The 17193-nt window shown below is 40.2% G+C and overlaps 1 protein-coding gene across 1 annotated transcript in view; it reads left to right on the top strand.

Annotated features, from left to right (window-relative positions):
- The window catches only part of LOC135888660 (ATP-binding cassette sub-family C member 12-like), a 100585-nt gene that overhangs the window by 81077 nt on the left and 2315 nt on the right, over nucleotides 1–17193 (top strand). The window contains exons 21-28 of the mRNA XM_065416394.1: nucleotides 937–1163; nucleotides 2538–2675; nucleotides 4641–4827; nucleotides 6819–6908; nucleotides 7027–7216; nucleotides 11363–11522; nucleotides 13114–13192; nucleotides 13528–13641. Of these exons, the coding sequence (XP_065272466.1) occupies nucleotides 937–1163; nucleotides 2538–2675; nucleotides 4641–4827; nucleotides 6819–6908; nucleotides 7027–7216; nucleotides 11363–11522; nucleotides 13114–13192; nucleotides 13528–13641 (1185 nt within the window). The remainder of the gene's footprint in view (nucleotides 1–936; nucleotides 1164–2537; nucleotides 2676–4640; nucleotides 4828–6818; nucleotides 6909–7026; nucleotides 7217–11362; nucleotides 11523–13113; nucleotides 13193–13527; nucleotides 13642–17193) is intronic.

Genomic DNA, 17193 nt, shown 5'->3' with positions numbered 1-17193 from the left:
GGAAGAGCTGGGAGAGGAGCAGTGGCAGGAAGAGGAAGTGCGGGGATGGGCACTTGGCAGAAGGGGTGGAGTGGGGGCGGGGCCTGGGGCGGAGCGGGGGTCTAGCACTCCCGGGGAAATCAGAAAGTCGGCGCCTGCGATCTAGGCACCTAACCTGCTTTGGTGCTTTTGTAAAGCTTATTGACTCCTAAATCACCTAGGTGCTTTTGAAAATTTTACCTCATTCATCTAATCTGGTGTGACCTGTCCTTTGTTCCTATATTTTGTGAGGACTTGATTCAGCAAAGAACTTAAGTAAGTGTCCAACTCTAAGCATACGAATAGTTCTATCAAATTCAATGGAACTACTCACCTGCTATGAGAGGCAAGGTGAGTGATGTAATATTTTTATGGGACCATCTTCTGTTGGTGAAAGAGACAAGCTTTCGAACTTACACAGAGCACTTCTGACCTGAAAAAGAGCTCTGTGTGGCTTGAAAGCTTGTCTCTCTCACCGACAGAAGTTAGTCCAATAAAAAATATTACCTCACCCACCTTCTCTATCTAATATACTGGGACCAACATGGCTACCACAACATTGCAAACACCTGCTTTGAGTCAGACACCTGTTTAAGCACCTTGATGAATCAGGGCCTATACAGTATATCTTATTGTAATGATTCCTTTTTAAGTGTACTGTAGATCCTCACCATTCAGATTCTCATGTGCATTTATTCTGTTATGATCATGACAACAGGAGATAAGCCCTTACTTTATTTTCAAAGGCTGCTTCACAAATATTATGTGATGTTGTGAAAGCTATAATACATTTGTTTGCTGTTTCTCTTATTTACATTTTAGTCAAGATTATACTAGTATCTATTTTATCTAACAAACTCTGAATACTGTAAAAGACAAAGACTGTCATTTGATTCTGTTGTTTCCCTTTATCCACAGATCTTACTGAGTCCAATGAGTTTCTTTGATACAACTCCCACTGGTAGGCTAATGAACCGTTTTTCTAAGGATATGGATGAATTGGATGTGAGACTTCCATTTCATGCAGAGAATTTTTTGCAGCAGTTTTTTATGGTGATCTCTATTCTAATCATAATAGCCATTGTGTTTCCGTTCCTCCTAATTGCAGTTGTTGTCCTAGCTACTATTTTTGTTATTCTCTTTCAGTAAGTTGATGTGCTAGTTCTTTAAGAACTATTTTAAGAATTTTTATTACCTTTGCGGTCTAGCCAATAGCAATTGTAGTTCTTATGTACATCTGTTGTTGAACTCCAGTTGCGAAATACTATAAATTCTTTTGTAAAGGTTTACTGGAGGGTGAGAACTACAGGAACCAGTATCTCATAGAGCAGGCACAGCCAGTGGAAACTGGGAAGCTATCAAATATTTACTGCCTTCTATACTAAGGGCTAAATTCAGTCTTTTGCTTGCACTGTTTTCTGCCAATATAGTCCAGAGCCCTTAGTCTGCCCAAAATGATGTTACAGAGACAGAAGTCATCCATAACCTTCCCTCAACCTATAGGTCTACAATCAGGACCAAAGCCACAGAAATAAGCCAGGCTGGCAGGGGAAGGCATAGCCAAGGTAACCTGGAATGCGTTGATTTAGCCCGTGCTATATAATCTCCAGCAGTGGAGACACTATGGAGACTGCAGCTTAAAGCCACAGTTCTGTTGTTCATATGGAGGATGGATGTTCAGTGGGATGCTGCTGCTTAGGCTCCTCTCCCCATACATGTTTTCTGGCCACATGTTGCGTGTATTTTTCTCACGTGCCTCTCGTCCCTTCTGTACCTGGAAGTAGAGGGGATGATATTACTCTTGCAGTTTTCAAAATCTACTGTCATACTTCAGTACTCATAATACATTATGATATACATGAAGGGCTAGATTATGCCTGGTCTTTCACTGGGGGGCAGAGAGGATACACGTAGCCAAGATTTTAAAAAGTGATTAGTGACTTTGAGTGCCCAATTTGAGACACATAGAAATGACCTGATTTTCATAAAGTACTAAGCATCCAGTCCCTTTAAGGTATCTCAAATTGGGCACCCAGTCCCTTCTGATTATCCAGTCCTTTTAAAGTATTTCAAACTGGGCCCTTAAAAATGGAGGCAGGAGGCACTCACAATTTCTACTCACTTTAAGTTTAGACAAGGAGCTTTCCTCCATTTGTACTTCAGTGCTAGGGTCAGACCCAGCAGCTATCCCTGGGCTTAGGGACTGCTCCCTCTTAGCCTTCAGGGGACACAAGGTACTCCAGGGGGGTGAGAGGAAGACGGTAAAGCCATGGCACTGACCAGCTAAGCTAAGCTGACTGGGCACAGAGTGGAGCATAGTATGGTATGTGCACTCCTTCTGCATACTTAGGAGCTCCAGGTAAGGCTGTGAAATGCAATTCCTCTCTCTTTTCCCCCAGTGCAGGCCATTTGAGATTCCAGTTCAGACTACTGGCTTTAGCCGTGAGACAGTGATGTATACCATTGGCTTACTGACATATAAACACCTACAATATCATTTTGCTTTCATTTTGTTGCAGAATTTTTCAGAGAGCCATCAGAGAACTAAAAAGAATGGAAAACATTAGCAGATCTCCATGGTTTTCACACATTACTTCTTCTGTGCAAGGCCTCAGTGTAATTCATGCTTATAATAAAAAAGAAGACTATATCAACCAGTAAGCTGCATACATTACAATTATATCCTGTTTGTTTTGTTTGTCATTTTGATATGGACAGAGAGCACTGCATTGTTATTCTTTACTTGATTGTGGATACTTTGTCTTTGTACATGCAGTGACACTAGGAGGACCACATGCCCCAATTTTATAGGGACAGTCCCTATATTTGGGGCTTTTTCTTATATATGCATCTATTACCCCCGACCTCCTGTCCCGATTTTTCACACTTCCTATCTGGTCACTCTAAGTGACACTGATGAAACCATTCTGTTATTATAATGCAGAACAGCAATGATCCTGCAGCTTTTCATTTTTGTAAAATGATGCTCCTAGTTTGTACCATGGACTCTTAGAAGTCTCACAAACAGCACTATATGTCCTATCTCTCTGTGTCCACTTTTGAGCATTGTGCAATATTTTTACTTTCTGAGTTTTAAGCAATTTCTAGGATCTGAATTAAAAGCCAAGGGGCAATGAGTTCTCACTGGTGGGTTCTCAAAATTATCTAAACCCACACATGCAGACCTTTAGGGTTTGATTTGTGATGTCTCGTGAATTGTACCATGTCAGATCTATTCTCCAGAACTGACTATGAACCCTGCTTAGTTTGCTTAATGGTTCAGATCCCATAGCTAGGACCCTACCAAATTCACGGTCCATTTTGGTCAATTTCATGGTCAAAGGATTTTTAAAATCGTAAATTTCATGATCTCAGCTATTTATATTTGAAATTTCACAGTGTTGTAATTGTAGGGGCCCTGACCCAAAAAGGAGTTGGGGGGAGGTCGCAAGGTTATTGTAGGGAGGGTTGCAGTACTGCTACCCTTACTTCTGTGCTGCTGCTGGCAGTGGCGCTGCCTTCAGAGCTGGGCAGCTGGAGAATGGCAGCTGCTGGCCGGGAGCCCAGCTCTGAAGGTCGCCAGCAGCAGCGCAGAAGTAAGGATGGCATGGTATCCTGCAGAGCTGGGCCTTTAGTCAGCAGCTGCCGCTCTCTGAGCTCTGAAGGCAGCAGTGCAGAAGTAAGGGTGGCATGGTATGGTATTGCCACTCTTACGTCTGCACTGCTGCTGGCGGGGCACTGCCTTCAGAGCTGGGCGCCCAGCCAACACCTGTCACTCCTTGGCTGCCCAGCTCTGAAGGCAGTGCTGAAGTAAGGGTGGCAATATCACAACCCCCCTAAAATAACCCTGTGACCCCCCTGAAACTCCCCTTTGGGTCAGGACCCCCAATTTGAGAAACGCTAGTCTCCCCCTTGAAATCTGTATAGTATAGGGTAAAAACACACAAAAGACCAGATTTCCCGGTCCGTGATGCGTTTTTCATGGCCGTGAATTTAGTAGGCCCCTATCCATAGCCCCTGAAATTCCAAAGGGAAGCTCCCACTTTCCCTATGTGTCTAAATGCACAGGTTGTTAGAACACAGGTTAACTAATGCAATGTTTAACACAATGTAGCACTGATCATAGACAAGGACTGTTGTGTTTTACCTCATGTCATGTGGACTTTGAGGTTAACCATGACACTTCTCATCTGCATTAAAGGTCTGATTCTCATTTATACTGATGGCTCTTTACACTGCATAAATTACACTTACACACACTTTAAGGCCCCTTTAGACTCCCAAAGCTCCTAAATCTGTACATAGTCTTGCCCTACCAGTATTTGTGGGTCTTATCCAGAAACAGTAGATCATTTCTGTTTCTGAGGATGGGATTTATGGAAGCCTCCCTTTAGAAAAATGTTGCAATATAAATCAATTCCTGAAAAATTCATACTAAGCTGTGGTATCTCCTGTTTTACTCAACTGTGTTTGCATAATATTTTAAGTAAGTAGAATAAAACATGCATGAAGGCTGTCATAAAAATACCTACGTCACCGACTCACTAGGAGGAATGGAACTTGTGTTTACGTGTTAAAACCTCTTTTAGATTATCAGAAATATTCATCTATTTTCATTTCAGGTTTAAAATGCTAAATGATGAAAACTGCAGCCATTTTCTGCTGTTTAATTATGCACTACGCTGGTTTGCGATTAGAACGGATATCCTCATGACCTTGGTAACCTTCATTGTGGCATTATTTGTTGCTTTGAGCCCTTCTTTTATTAGTACTGCAGCAAAAGGCTTGGCTTTGTCCTATATTATTCAGGTAAAAATAAATGTTTGGTGTCTTGGGTTAACCTCTGTTAATTATGTTAGTGCATATACATTTCCTATTCTACCCTCTCTTTATCCTAAAATACATGAAAGTATTATATTCACTTGAACCCAGATTCTACCACCCTTACTCAGGCTGGGCAATACTTTACTCTGCAAATAGCGCATTGGATACTGAAATCAATGGCTCAAGATATTACCCAGCGTGAAAAAGAATGGCAGAATCGAGAACACAGGGAGACAAAAAATAGTTCACATTTTAGAAAGAGCTGAGATTCAAGTTGTACACATAGCTAATTTATGTAAATACGTTATCTCATCCTCATTTCACTGCATCTTACCTTCTATTATTTAATAACTCATTTGTAATAACTTGTTTTAAGTTAGATTGCTAACATTTCAAGGTAGGGACTGTGTCTTTCTATGTGTCAGTACAGCACCTACCAGAGTGTGTATCTGATCCTGACTAGGGCCTTCATGTACTACTGCACAATATATAAGTAAATAATTCCAAACCATTTGTGTTTAGTATATGAATGTTAAATATCCCTTCGTTTTATATAGAATTTACCATAGAAAATGATACCTAACTTATTGCAAAGCACAAAAAGGAATGGGAGTTGTTTATTTTTTTAAATGGCAAATGAAAATAAATTCTATTTTTTTCTTTAAAAATTACAATAAACCATCCCCATTCTTACACACTTAGGGTAGTGTTGTTTTTACTTTCATAACCTTTCTACTTTCAATAAAGTAATAGAAATATTTCCAGTCATAATGAACCTCTCAGAAGCAACAAGTAGTTTCTGCATTTTTACCTTAACTGTTGTCACCTTAGCCCACTACTTTTGTTCGTAACATTTAAAGCTCATACATCTATTAAAAGTTAGTGTGCAAAGATTGAATACATATGCCCAATGGCTTTTACTGCTGGATTAATGATGTGTTGCCAAAATATATTTTAAATGTTAAAAATAAATATGAAAAAATGTAGATTTAAAATATATATATATTATTTATTCCTAAATGTGAGGTAGTTAAGATGTCATGGAAAATACAAATATATTTATAACACATTTAATTGACTACCGAATATCTCCTAACAGTGAGCAGAAAGGCCAGAAAAATGCAGGACCCTCATGTCAAACTGTGAAAGATATTTTTCCAGTTGCTTCAGCTTGGCAAGCTCCATAGGCAGTTGTAATAGCTTTGGAATCACCTCGGGATCTATTATTGAGCTGTGCTGGTGATTAGCTTGTGTGCGGTTTCATTCTCCAAAACACTCTTTTACATTAATTATGCACTCTTCATTCATCACTAGAGCTACTGTAGACAGAAGTGAATAGAAGGTGACTTCCCACAATGCACTGGGCTAAATTCCAAAGGCTGTATGCTGTTACGTGATTCATATACACTTTTTCAAATGCCTGTTACATACAAGGCTAATTAGAGAGGGAGAAACTCCTGGCATACAGTTGTGTGTGTGAAGATTTTACACTTCTCAAAAGGAATGGAGAATTGGCACAGCTGTGGGCTAGATTATACCAAATAGCCTTGCATTGGCGTGGGCACGGAAGGACTATACCACAGCATGACCCCCGCATGGAGTATTGGCTGAATAAACAAACATATTAGATACACGTTTGCGCACCTATCTTTTGAAGGTCAGACTGTAAGGGATTGATTTTCAAAGACACGAAGGGCAATTAGGCACTCAAATCAAACTGAAAATCAATGGGAGTTGGGTGGCTAACTTTCCTTTGTGCTTTTGAAAGTCACACCCTAAATGATCACTATCATATGCATCACTTATTAGACAGAAAGAGATTTCCTGTGAAGCTCTGGACAATGGTCAGTAAGCTGATATAAATATTAATGAGTTTGTTATTGTTTTAGGCCCTTTTCTTGCAAAGATTTATGACACATGCTCAACTTTATGCATATGAATAGTTCCATTAAAGTTTTTATTTATTTTTTTAATAGTTGAGTGGACTTCTCCAAGTATGTGTAAGAACAGGGACTGAGACAGAAGCTAAATTCACTTCTGTTGAACAGATACAAGAATATATCTCGGTAAGAAATACATCTAAATGGGCCACTAAGACCACCGTGTGTATAAATATTGCTGAAATCTTTAACTGTTGACTTTGTGGCTCAATTAAATGTTTTCCTTTTTTTCCCTTTCTTGTAGACGTGTGTTCCTGAGGCCTCCCAGTGTGCAGATATAGTGAACTCTCCCAAAGGCTGGCCGGATCGAGGGGACATCACATTTAAAGATTACCAGATGAAATATAGAAACAACAGTCCTGTGGTTCTCAATGGCTTAAATATGAGCATTCATGGTGGAGAAACAATTGGTATTGTTGGAAGAACAGGCTCTGGTGTGATATACCATTTTGTCTTTTTGCTCCCTGATTTCTCTCTGGCCCCTCATACTAATTAATTACATATTTTTGATAGTTCACTGTTTTCTATAGTCAGTTTATCTGTAAATTGTGACATTACATTAAAAGGACTCAGTTCTGCCATTAAGGGAATGTCTACACCGCAATCTTAAGTCGACCTATGTTAAGTCGTGGTGGCTGATGTCCACACTATCCTCCTTTTGTCGGTGGTGCACATCCTTACCAGGAGCACTTCCACCGACTAAAGGGGGGCACTGTAGGGGGCTGAGGGCCAGGGCGCTCAGTTCCCCACCGCTCCCCACTGGGAGCCCAGCTGCCCGCCGGGGCTTCTCGCCTCCAGCAGGAAGTTCCTGCCTGGAGTCCAGTCGGCTGCTGTGCTCCCTGCGGGGAGCCAGGACTCCGGGGGGAAGCCGAAGCCGGGAGTCTGGGTAGCAGCCAGCTTGGAGCGGAGACCTGGCAGAAGCCCAGCTGGGGAGTTGGGAGCTGGCTTTCTTGTCAATTTCAGGGCTCCCTCTGATGGATCCATATGATTCTGACATGGCCTCTGCAGTTCCATCTCTGAAGCCAAAGTTGGTTCCACTTTCTACTTCAAAGACCAGAGGTGTGGAGCTGAGTATTTTGCTGTATCTGGTACTCTGTAGATCTGTGGGGACAGCTATTTCCTCGCTGGTGTTCTGGGGTCATCCTCTAATCCAAAAAGGTCTCTTACTGTGGTGGCTGAAGTGAATAATCCTGCATGTGAGCATTCCTCGGATCTAAGTGAGAGGTAGACGACTTGACAATGCTCTGCTTCCTCTTCATCTGAAAAAGGAGATGAGCAGAGGAGATTGTTAGTCTTTCTCTGGATCCATTTGTGCCTTTTCCTCCTAGGACTCCAACAGGTTCCCAAGGCAGAACTTTCTCACCACTCCAATATTGTTCTGCCTCCTCTGGGCATATTCCCACATCCCAGCTACTGGAGGGACTGGCAATCCTGGTTCCACCACAGGACTTTTTGAGTCATCCTCCTTATGGATGGAGAGGTGATGTTTCAGCAGATATGGATCCAAGTGCTGAGCAACCTTTGGATCAGGTTCCACCAGATCTATCTTCAGCTCAGATGGTTGTGCCTGACACGTTTTCTAAACAGGAAGATGGAGATAGCTCCTCTTTTTGAACAAGAGCAGATAGATACAGACTTTGATGTGACTTGTCACCTGATGAGCAGGTAGGTGTTGCTTCTGCTTTGTCTCCTTCTGAGGATGCTTTGCAGTTTCATGACCTGGTGGACCACATGGCATCCACGTTGAACTTACCTTCTGTGGCTGTGGAGGAAACCTTCCACCCAGTATTGGACATTCTTGGGGCTGCCTTCTGGAATAGGATGTGGTTGCGGATACTGGATGGTCTCCTGCAGCCTACTAGGACTGTTTGGGCAACCCCTGCTTCCAGTCAGTGTATTTCTGAAAAAGTAGATAATTGTATGAGATACCTCAGGACTTGGGGTTTTCTTACTGTCACACTCACCCTCTGCCTAATTCACTGTGGTGGCTGCTGCCAGTAATAAGTTTAGGTCCAGTTAGGCCCATTAGACTCTTGACAGAGAGGGGGAGAAAGTTTTTTTTCTTCCTCGTCTCTTGGTATTAGAATGACTAATTACCAGGTGGTCATGGCATCTGTGTTTGTTCAGGCTTTGCCAGACAATAAGAGAAGGCTGGCAAATATTATTTTGATGAAGGGACAAAATGTGAAGCATGCTCTCAGGGCTTCAGCTGATGCTTCTCACTCTTCCACTAGAGCACTGGCATCTGTAGTTACCTTAAGGAGACCTTTTTGGCTTTGTTCCTCTTCACTGGCTGTGGATACCAAATTAAAATGGAAGATCTTCTTTTTGAGAGGGATGCAATAAGACTGATGAATTTTTGGAAAAATTAACAGATAGCAAATCCACTGCTTGTTCACTGGGTATCTATCCCTAGTTCAGAAAAGAGACCACACTCCTTGTTTCCATTATCAGAGACAATTTTACCTCAGTCATTTGCTTATTTTTCTCAAATCACAGATGTCAGCATCAGTAAGCTTTGTTTTCATCTCAGAGCGAGTGCAAGAAGAAGGCTTTTAGATACACACCTAAGACAAAACAACCTGCTCCCTCCTCTTTACCTTCCTTGAACACCAGGCCTGAAATTTGATGTGAGGATCGAGAGTCAGGAACCAATAAGTGACAATTCCTCCCTTCCTTTATTTGGAGACAGGCTAGTCATTTTCATAAACAATTGAAGGCTTATTACATCAGACAAGTGGGTTCTAGAAATCACCGAGGAGGGGTATGCCATATAAATAAAAAAACTACCCTCTTTCAAATCTCCCTAATCTTCCCTTTACAGAGAACTGTCTTATGAGGCTATTCTTCTATCACTAGTTCAAAAACTGCTTCTGCTAGGTGTTGTCAAAGAGATATCCAAACATCTTTGGTGTCCGGGTTTTATTCAAGATAGTTGCTGGTATAGGAAAAGATGAGGGATTCTCTTCAATTTTAGATCTCAGAAAACTGAACAAGTACATGTGGAAGTTCTGGTTTTTAATGTTTCAATCCAGCCGAGCCTTTGTTTTGTTATGGCCCGGCAACATTTCCAGTACAAGGTCCTGCTGTTTGGCCTTTCTACAGCACTACGAGTCTTTACAAAGTGGCTCTCTGTAGTAGCAGTGTATTTAAGAAAGCAGGGTGTGTTTGTTTACCTATATTTGGACAACTGGCTGCTGAAGTCTTCTTCATGTGAGGGCCTGCTACTTCATATCAACTCCACAATCTCCCTACTCATGGATCTAGGGCATCAAAAAGTATGCTCTGATGGCAGTTCCATTATTTACTATTTTTCATACAGACAAGATGGTTCTTAGAACTGACTCCAAGTTTCTGCAAAAATAGCATCTGAATTACCCATCAAACTATTAATTTGTTTTCCCTAATTTTTCCCCCTTAAGCCACATGCTAATGAAAGGGAATTGGAGTTACATACTTTAGATGCTAGAAGGATTCTGGCTTATTATTTAAATAGAACAAAGAGTTTTAGAACGTCATCTAGGTTATTTATCTCTTAAGCTAAGAATCATATGGGTAATAGTGCATCTATTCAGACTATTTCTAGATCAGTTAAACAATGTATAACTGAATGTTATAAGTTAGTGGCAGTTCCTGTGCCTGCTATTGTGAAGTGCCATTCTACTAGAGCAATGGTAACATCTCTTGCATGCCTTAAATATGTTCCTATTGGAGAAATCTACTAAGCTGCTACTTCGAGGTGAGTCTATTGTACTTTTACCAAAAAATATGCTTTGGATTTTGCTTCAAGAGCAGATGCCAGAGTTAGTAAGAGACATGCTTCAATCATTATTTGATTAGGACTCTGTTCCCTCTTCCTGAAATTTCAGCACTGTGTACTACTCATAACTATGAATATGCAGAGTCACTCAAAGAAGAAGTGAAGGTTGGCTACTTGTAACTGGAGTTCTTCAAGACAACTCTGCATATTCACACCACAACTCGGGTACAAGTAAATAACCTTCCCCTCTTTCTCAGAGTCTTACCTTGGTTCTCTGGGTTAGTGGTGGAAAGAACAAGGTGGAAGGGGGCACACCACCACCTCATATAGATTACCCTTAGAACATTTGAGGATGCTGAGATGGCGGCACATGTGTACTCTATGGGCACTACTTGGAGAAGGTTCTATCATTAGGCACCACCAGGCGGCACATTACCCGTAAATGGATATTTACAGAGTCTTCTGGAAGAACTCTGGTTACAAGTAAGTATCCTTCATTTATAATTAACATTATTGGCAAACTTCTTAACATATTCAGCAGAGAGCCCAAGAATGAATAAGCATGGAGAATGAACTTACCTCTCACCTTCAAAGTGATCAATTTGTATAAGTGTTGAGACACATTGAAGCGGTACAGACAACTACATTTTAGCAACTTGCACTGCTGCTAACTGTGCTATAACTGATCTGTGAGTAAAACAGAGTTCGGATCACACATATATCAAACCTGGAACTTTCCAGGTAGACTAAAATGCACTTTACATCATTGTTTATAAAAGTCAAAGTTTATCTGAATAATATTTTTTTTTATCCCCTACAGGAAAATCATCATTAGGAGTTGCACTCTTTCGACTAGTAGAACCAACTGCTGGTACTATCCTAATTGACGATGTTGATATCTGTACTATTAGTTTGGAAGATCTAAGAACAAAGCTTTCTATTATTCCTCAAGATCCTGTTCTGTTTGTAGGTACAGTAAGGTAGTTGTTCTTACAACTGTAAATTAACATTTGTTGCGAAGTGAAATCTCATTAAATCATAAATTGAGGCATTTTGGTTTGAGATTGAAGCCTTGAGATCCAAACCCCCTTATGCTATACATGCACACAGTAAGAAAAGCATACAGTATAAACAGACAAAGGTGGGATAAATGAAGTATTAGCATCCCCTTTTACAGATGAGGAACTGGGACGCAGGGAGGCTAAGGGTATGTCTACACTGCAGTTGAGAGTGCGATTCCCACCACAAGTAGATATAGAGGCAGTAGCTCTGCTCTAGGTAGCATCTCAAAACAGCGGTATAGCCACAGCAGCATGGATGGTGACCCACGTCCTTACCCAGGAGGTTGGGGGAGACTGTACTCTGGCAGCTAGCCCAAGCTGCTGGGGCCACACTGGTATTCTTAGGTGCCATCTCAAGCAGAACTAGTGCATGTATGTCTACCCATGGAGGGAACTGCACCTCTCAGCTGCTGTGTAGACATATCCTAAGTGACTGGCCAAGGTTACACAGGAAGTCTATGACAGTCCTGGGAATTGAACCCAGACCACTTGTGTCCAAGTCCAGTAATTCTCTCAGAATCAAATTTTTGAAAACAGAATTTCATAAAATATACACAGAACATCTGAAATTCCCAGTTTACCAATACTGAAAATGGTTTGTGAATGGCAGGGAACTAACCTCTAAAAATCACTCATCTTCATTGGAGCAGAATTCATTATGTCTCAGATATATCAGCTTGAATGGCTCACCATGATCTCAAACTTAATGTGGGCAAAGCAGAGCTCATTATCCTTCATTCTAGACCCTCTCCACTACGACCATTCCTCATTAAACTTGATGCAACCACTCTCCTTTGCCCCTATCCAATTTATCCAAAATGTTACTGCCAAAAGTCATCTCTCTGGCTGTCACTTCAACCACACCATCCTCTTATTTGCATTACTTTCCTGGCTTCCCATTGTGCTGTTCTTCATGCCCACCTTCTTGTATTTGCCTTCATAGCCCCATGTCAGACAGTGCTTGCCTTCATCTTCAACCAGGTCTACACTACCCTTGCACCCTCGTCTCCATTCGGCCTTCATAACACCTTCATCTTCTTTTACAATGCCCTCCATGCAATCTTTCATGCTTCACTTTAGTGTTGGAATATGCTGCCCAAACTTGTTCACCAACATTCCTTAAATTCCTTAATAAAAACCTCACTTGGGTGAGAAGAGAAGGCATTAGATCATATTAGCAGTAATGCTGAAACCCTGAATATAGCTATTATATTTTTATAATAATATCAACATATTCTACGGAATAATCATGAATCCAGAAGTATCAATATCAACAGGACAAACTGATTTTTCCCTCAAACCAGCTAAGAGCTCAGAATACAGGAAAACAATGTATGAAAAATAATTGAAAACATGCATTATAAAAATTAAAGTACAGATATAAGTTCTTTGGCCATTCAGCCAAAATATTTCATGTTCAAAGTGACTTGTGACAGTAATTTACAAAGTATTGTTGTACTATATTGTGTTTTATTTTAAAAAAAAAATCATTTTAATTTTTGCCTGTCAGGTACAACCTAGATCCTTTTGGTAACTATACAGATGAGCAGATCTGGAAAGCTCTGGAAAGAACATTTATGAAAGAGACGGTACATTTTTGGGGGTTTGGTCATAATTCATTTTCTGATAAAGATAATAAATGGAAAGTCATTATTTACTGTTTGTTACGGCATATAATTTATCATGATAGATTGGTAATAATAATAGTGAGGCATTAATATATAATCTCATTAGTTGTGAATAATGTCTACTTACCGCATTGCTTCCCTTTTTGATGTTATAATGGCAGAATGTTTATTTGAAATGTACAACACTCTTTTTAACGATCATGAAAATATAACATCCTGATAAATGTATGATCATGCACAATCAATATATATTATTGCATAATATGTATAGTCGTGTCTTTTTCTTTGTATTCTAGATATTGAAACTCCCAGGAAAATTACAGGCAGAAGTTGTTGAAAATGGAGAAAACTTCTCAGTAGGGGAAAGACAGCTGCTTTGTATGGCAAGAGCACTCCTTCGAAATTCAAAAGTAAGTAATGGGGGAGAGTCTGATACTTCTAGCAGTGGTCCCGAATGCATGAGAGTTGCAATATTTTTTTCCCCATCTAACAGAGGAAAGAAACCAACATGTTTGTTCTCAGTTTTATGACTAGCTTATGAGTAAAGTCAACTTAATTGAAATATATTTTTCAGCATTTCTTATCTGCTATATTTGATCCAAATCTCTTCCACTTTTTAGATTCCTCATAAATCAACCTATGTCTTGTCATATTAAACACTAAACATCTACTGCAGTTAATGATTGAACACCCATATTCTTTATTTTCCAACAATATATACATCTCACACTAACAATGTCTCCTGCTCACTTTAATTGCTGCTTTTGGCAATTTGAAGTCACAAAGTTCTGTTGTCCTACTAGTTAATAGCACTATGAGGACAGGAAGCCTGTGGTCATTTTTGAATCTATAAAATCATGGAGCCTGATCATCAGCTGGTATAAATCCACTGACCTCAGTGAAGCTATGCTGATTTACACCAGCTGAGGCTCTAACCTTTTGTCTTTTGCTTGGCAAAGCATATTTGAGATTTGCCTATTGCTCAGCTATGCTTTTTCAAGTGAAAATGAAATTTAAACTTCAAAAGAGGGCTCTGTCTGCAGGGATTCTCTCTCCCCGGAGGAGCACATCCCTACAAATAATTTTTATGCTCAAATATACATATCCAAACTTATTCGGAATGAAGGTTTAAAACCTGTAAGAGAGACCATGAGAACTGGTTCCTGAGAGGAACTAATCCGTAATGGGATTTCCCAGCGTTCTCAGGAAACTAAATAACCTTGTAGCCTGGTCCATCAGGCTATTCTTCAAGTGTTGACACTGTATAATCTATAAGGCAATAGAGCAGTAACAAACAAGTTCCTACATCTGTCTGTAAAAGCATAAAAGCTTCTGTTTGGCTTTAACTTGCATATTTGAGCATAAACATGACAATGGGGACTTACTGCCAATTTTCAGCAAGGGCCCAATCCAGTTTCTACTCAGTGGAAAGACAATGAATATCAATGAGGGTTGGATCAGTAAATCCTTATTAATGTATAAGCCTCAAGATCTTCAGTACCTTTAATTTTAATAAAGCCATGCACATATTGTCACTTGGCACTGATCTATACAAATATCTGGACCCATTTTTAATATTACAAGATATGTGGTGTTAGTTTATAATAAGTTTCTCATTCCTCCACAATCGCCGAAACCATCAGAAAAAAAGTTCCAAGGATCCACTGTTTCTCTCCCCACCTCCCCCAATAAAAGTTTCAAAATATTTTTAAAATTATGAATTTCCAGCTCTGGCAAACCCTTTCAAGCCTGCAACTGTATCAGGATGGTCTCAAACATGGATTCTGTGTTTTAATGTAGTGGGCCCCATTTCCAAAGGGCTTCAACCTCCTTTTTAAACCCACATTTGCAATTCTGAAGGCGCAAACTGTGCAATTCAAGCAACTAGATAGGAGCAAGATTCTATCTTAATCTAGCCTCACTGAAATAAAATGAGACTATTCATGGAGTAAGGTACTATTCAATGTAAGTAAGGATCACAGGACCCACCACACCAGGATCATGTTGTTTGCATACATAGCCATTTAAGAAATTATATCCATATACATTATCTCTTAAAGTTAAGTCAGAACCTCCCCCCCAAAAGATAGGTACTTACTAGATGATACATATAAAACTGCTGTTGTGTTCCACTAACAAGACTGCCTCTTTTCTGCCTCCTAGAGTCCTCTTTGCAAGTGTCCTATCTTTTCTCTCCTGTAATTCAAGTTTAAATTTTCCTCAACACTTCATACAATAGGGGCCATAATTTGCTCTTCTAGGACTCAATCTTCCTCCATTTGGAGTCACCCAGAGAGTTTTGCCAATGGCTTCAATGAGAGAAGGATTTAGGACCTAAATCTTTCCTGAAAAACAAACACAACTGGCCCCTGTGACATACCAGGGTAAATCCAGACCAATGAGGAGCTTTGTCACCTCTGTCCTGCCATCTGGGAGGAGGGGGGTTACAATGCCTTGCTGAAGTAGCTCACACCTGGGTCACTCACAAACAGCCTTCCAGCATGCAAACCACCCCGTGTGTCTGTATGTAACTGCAGCCTGCCAACCACACTTGGATTACACTCCAGCTCTTACCAGCCTTGGCTGTACTTCAGGGTGACCCGCAACACTCCCCTAGTCCCAGATTTTCCCCAGAAACGTATGTCCTGTACTGCCCAGACCTCTCCTAGACAGTACAAAATATTTTAAGTCCATTATTCCTTTAAGAGAATAATATGCACACAACTTGTCACCCCAAATGGAGTTATCCAGACACTTCAACTTTAATACATTCGATTAGATAAACCAAGTTTATTAACTACAATGAGAGAGATTTTAAGTGAGTCCAAAAAATGAGGCATAAAAGTCAGAAATGGTTACAAGAAGAATAAAGGTAAGACATTTACAAATACCTAATTTAACAAACTATATCAGATTCAAGCAAAATTTCTCACCACATGCTTTCAGCAGTCTTACTGACGAAACTGTATGTCAGGACCCTTTCCCCAGAGTCCAACAAATGCTTCCTTTGTCACTTCAGGTGCAATGAATGTGATGGGCAGGGAGAGAGAGAGGGGTGCCTTGGGGTTTTTGTCCCTCCTTTTATGGTTTCAGTCCCCCTCTTAAAAAATATTTCTAGCTGGGCACTAGAAGACAAAGAGTCTATGTTGGAGGATGTTCCCTGCTGTTTTTCCCCCTCACCTGTTTGAGCTTTCTTTGTTTCCCTTCTTGCTTGATGACTGTTTACTACTTAAATGCAAATTACGGCAAGCACACATTCCTTTGTTTAGGGCAGACTTGTTTGCCGCCTTCTGTTTGGGCAGGGCTGTGGAGCTTGGAACCTGTGTTAATAACACCATACAGGAAAATTTTACAATTTTACATACAATTTTGCCACACATTTTATCAGGACGATACTGAACAGCAAATTATGAGTTTTCAAATGATACCTTACAAGGCATACTTTGTACAAAGATTATTACAATAGTGTGTATGGTATGAACACAGGGTATATTCTGTCACAGTCCCATACTTACTTTTGTTTTTGGGTATACTCTTATTTGTGTTAGAGGATGAACTATCTAAATAATATTGAAATGCAAGAATGAGATCACTAACTTTGGTGTTTTTCATTTTCTATTAACTATGTATCCACTCAGTTATTCACAACTGAAGAGGAAGATGGTGCTATTGCTTAGATGACCAATATGCTTAAAATTTCCCCACCTTGTGGAAATTTCAGTTTGTAACTGTGGTATCCAATGATTACAATGAATATTTATTCATTTAGATTTAAAAAGACATAAAAGAATGCCTAGCCCAAGCTGTAATTGGCTTTGCCATTAGTTAAAAATAATACCCAAATCATTACAAAATCCAGAACATCAGCACATTCCCCCTGCACCTTGCTGCACATACCACCAGCAAGTAGCAGAAACATATTACAAATCAAGGCCCTAATCCTACAAACACCACATGCTTAA

The sequence above is a fragment of the Emys orbicularis genome, chromosome 14 (assembly GCF_028017835.1).
Source record: "Emys orbicularis isolate rEmyOrb1 chromosome 14, rEmyOrb1.hap1, whole genome shotgun sequence".
Lineage (NCBI taxonomy): Eukaryota > Metazoa > Chordata > Testudines > Emydidae > Emys > Emys orbicularis.
Note: the sequence above shows the minus strand (reverse complement) of the source record. Positions and strands in the feature narration are given on the sequence as shown.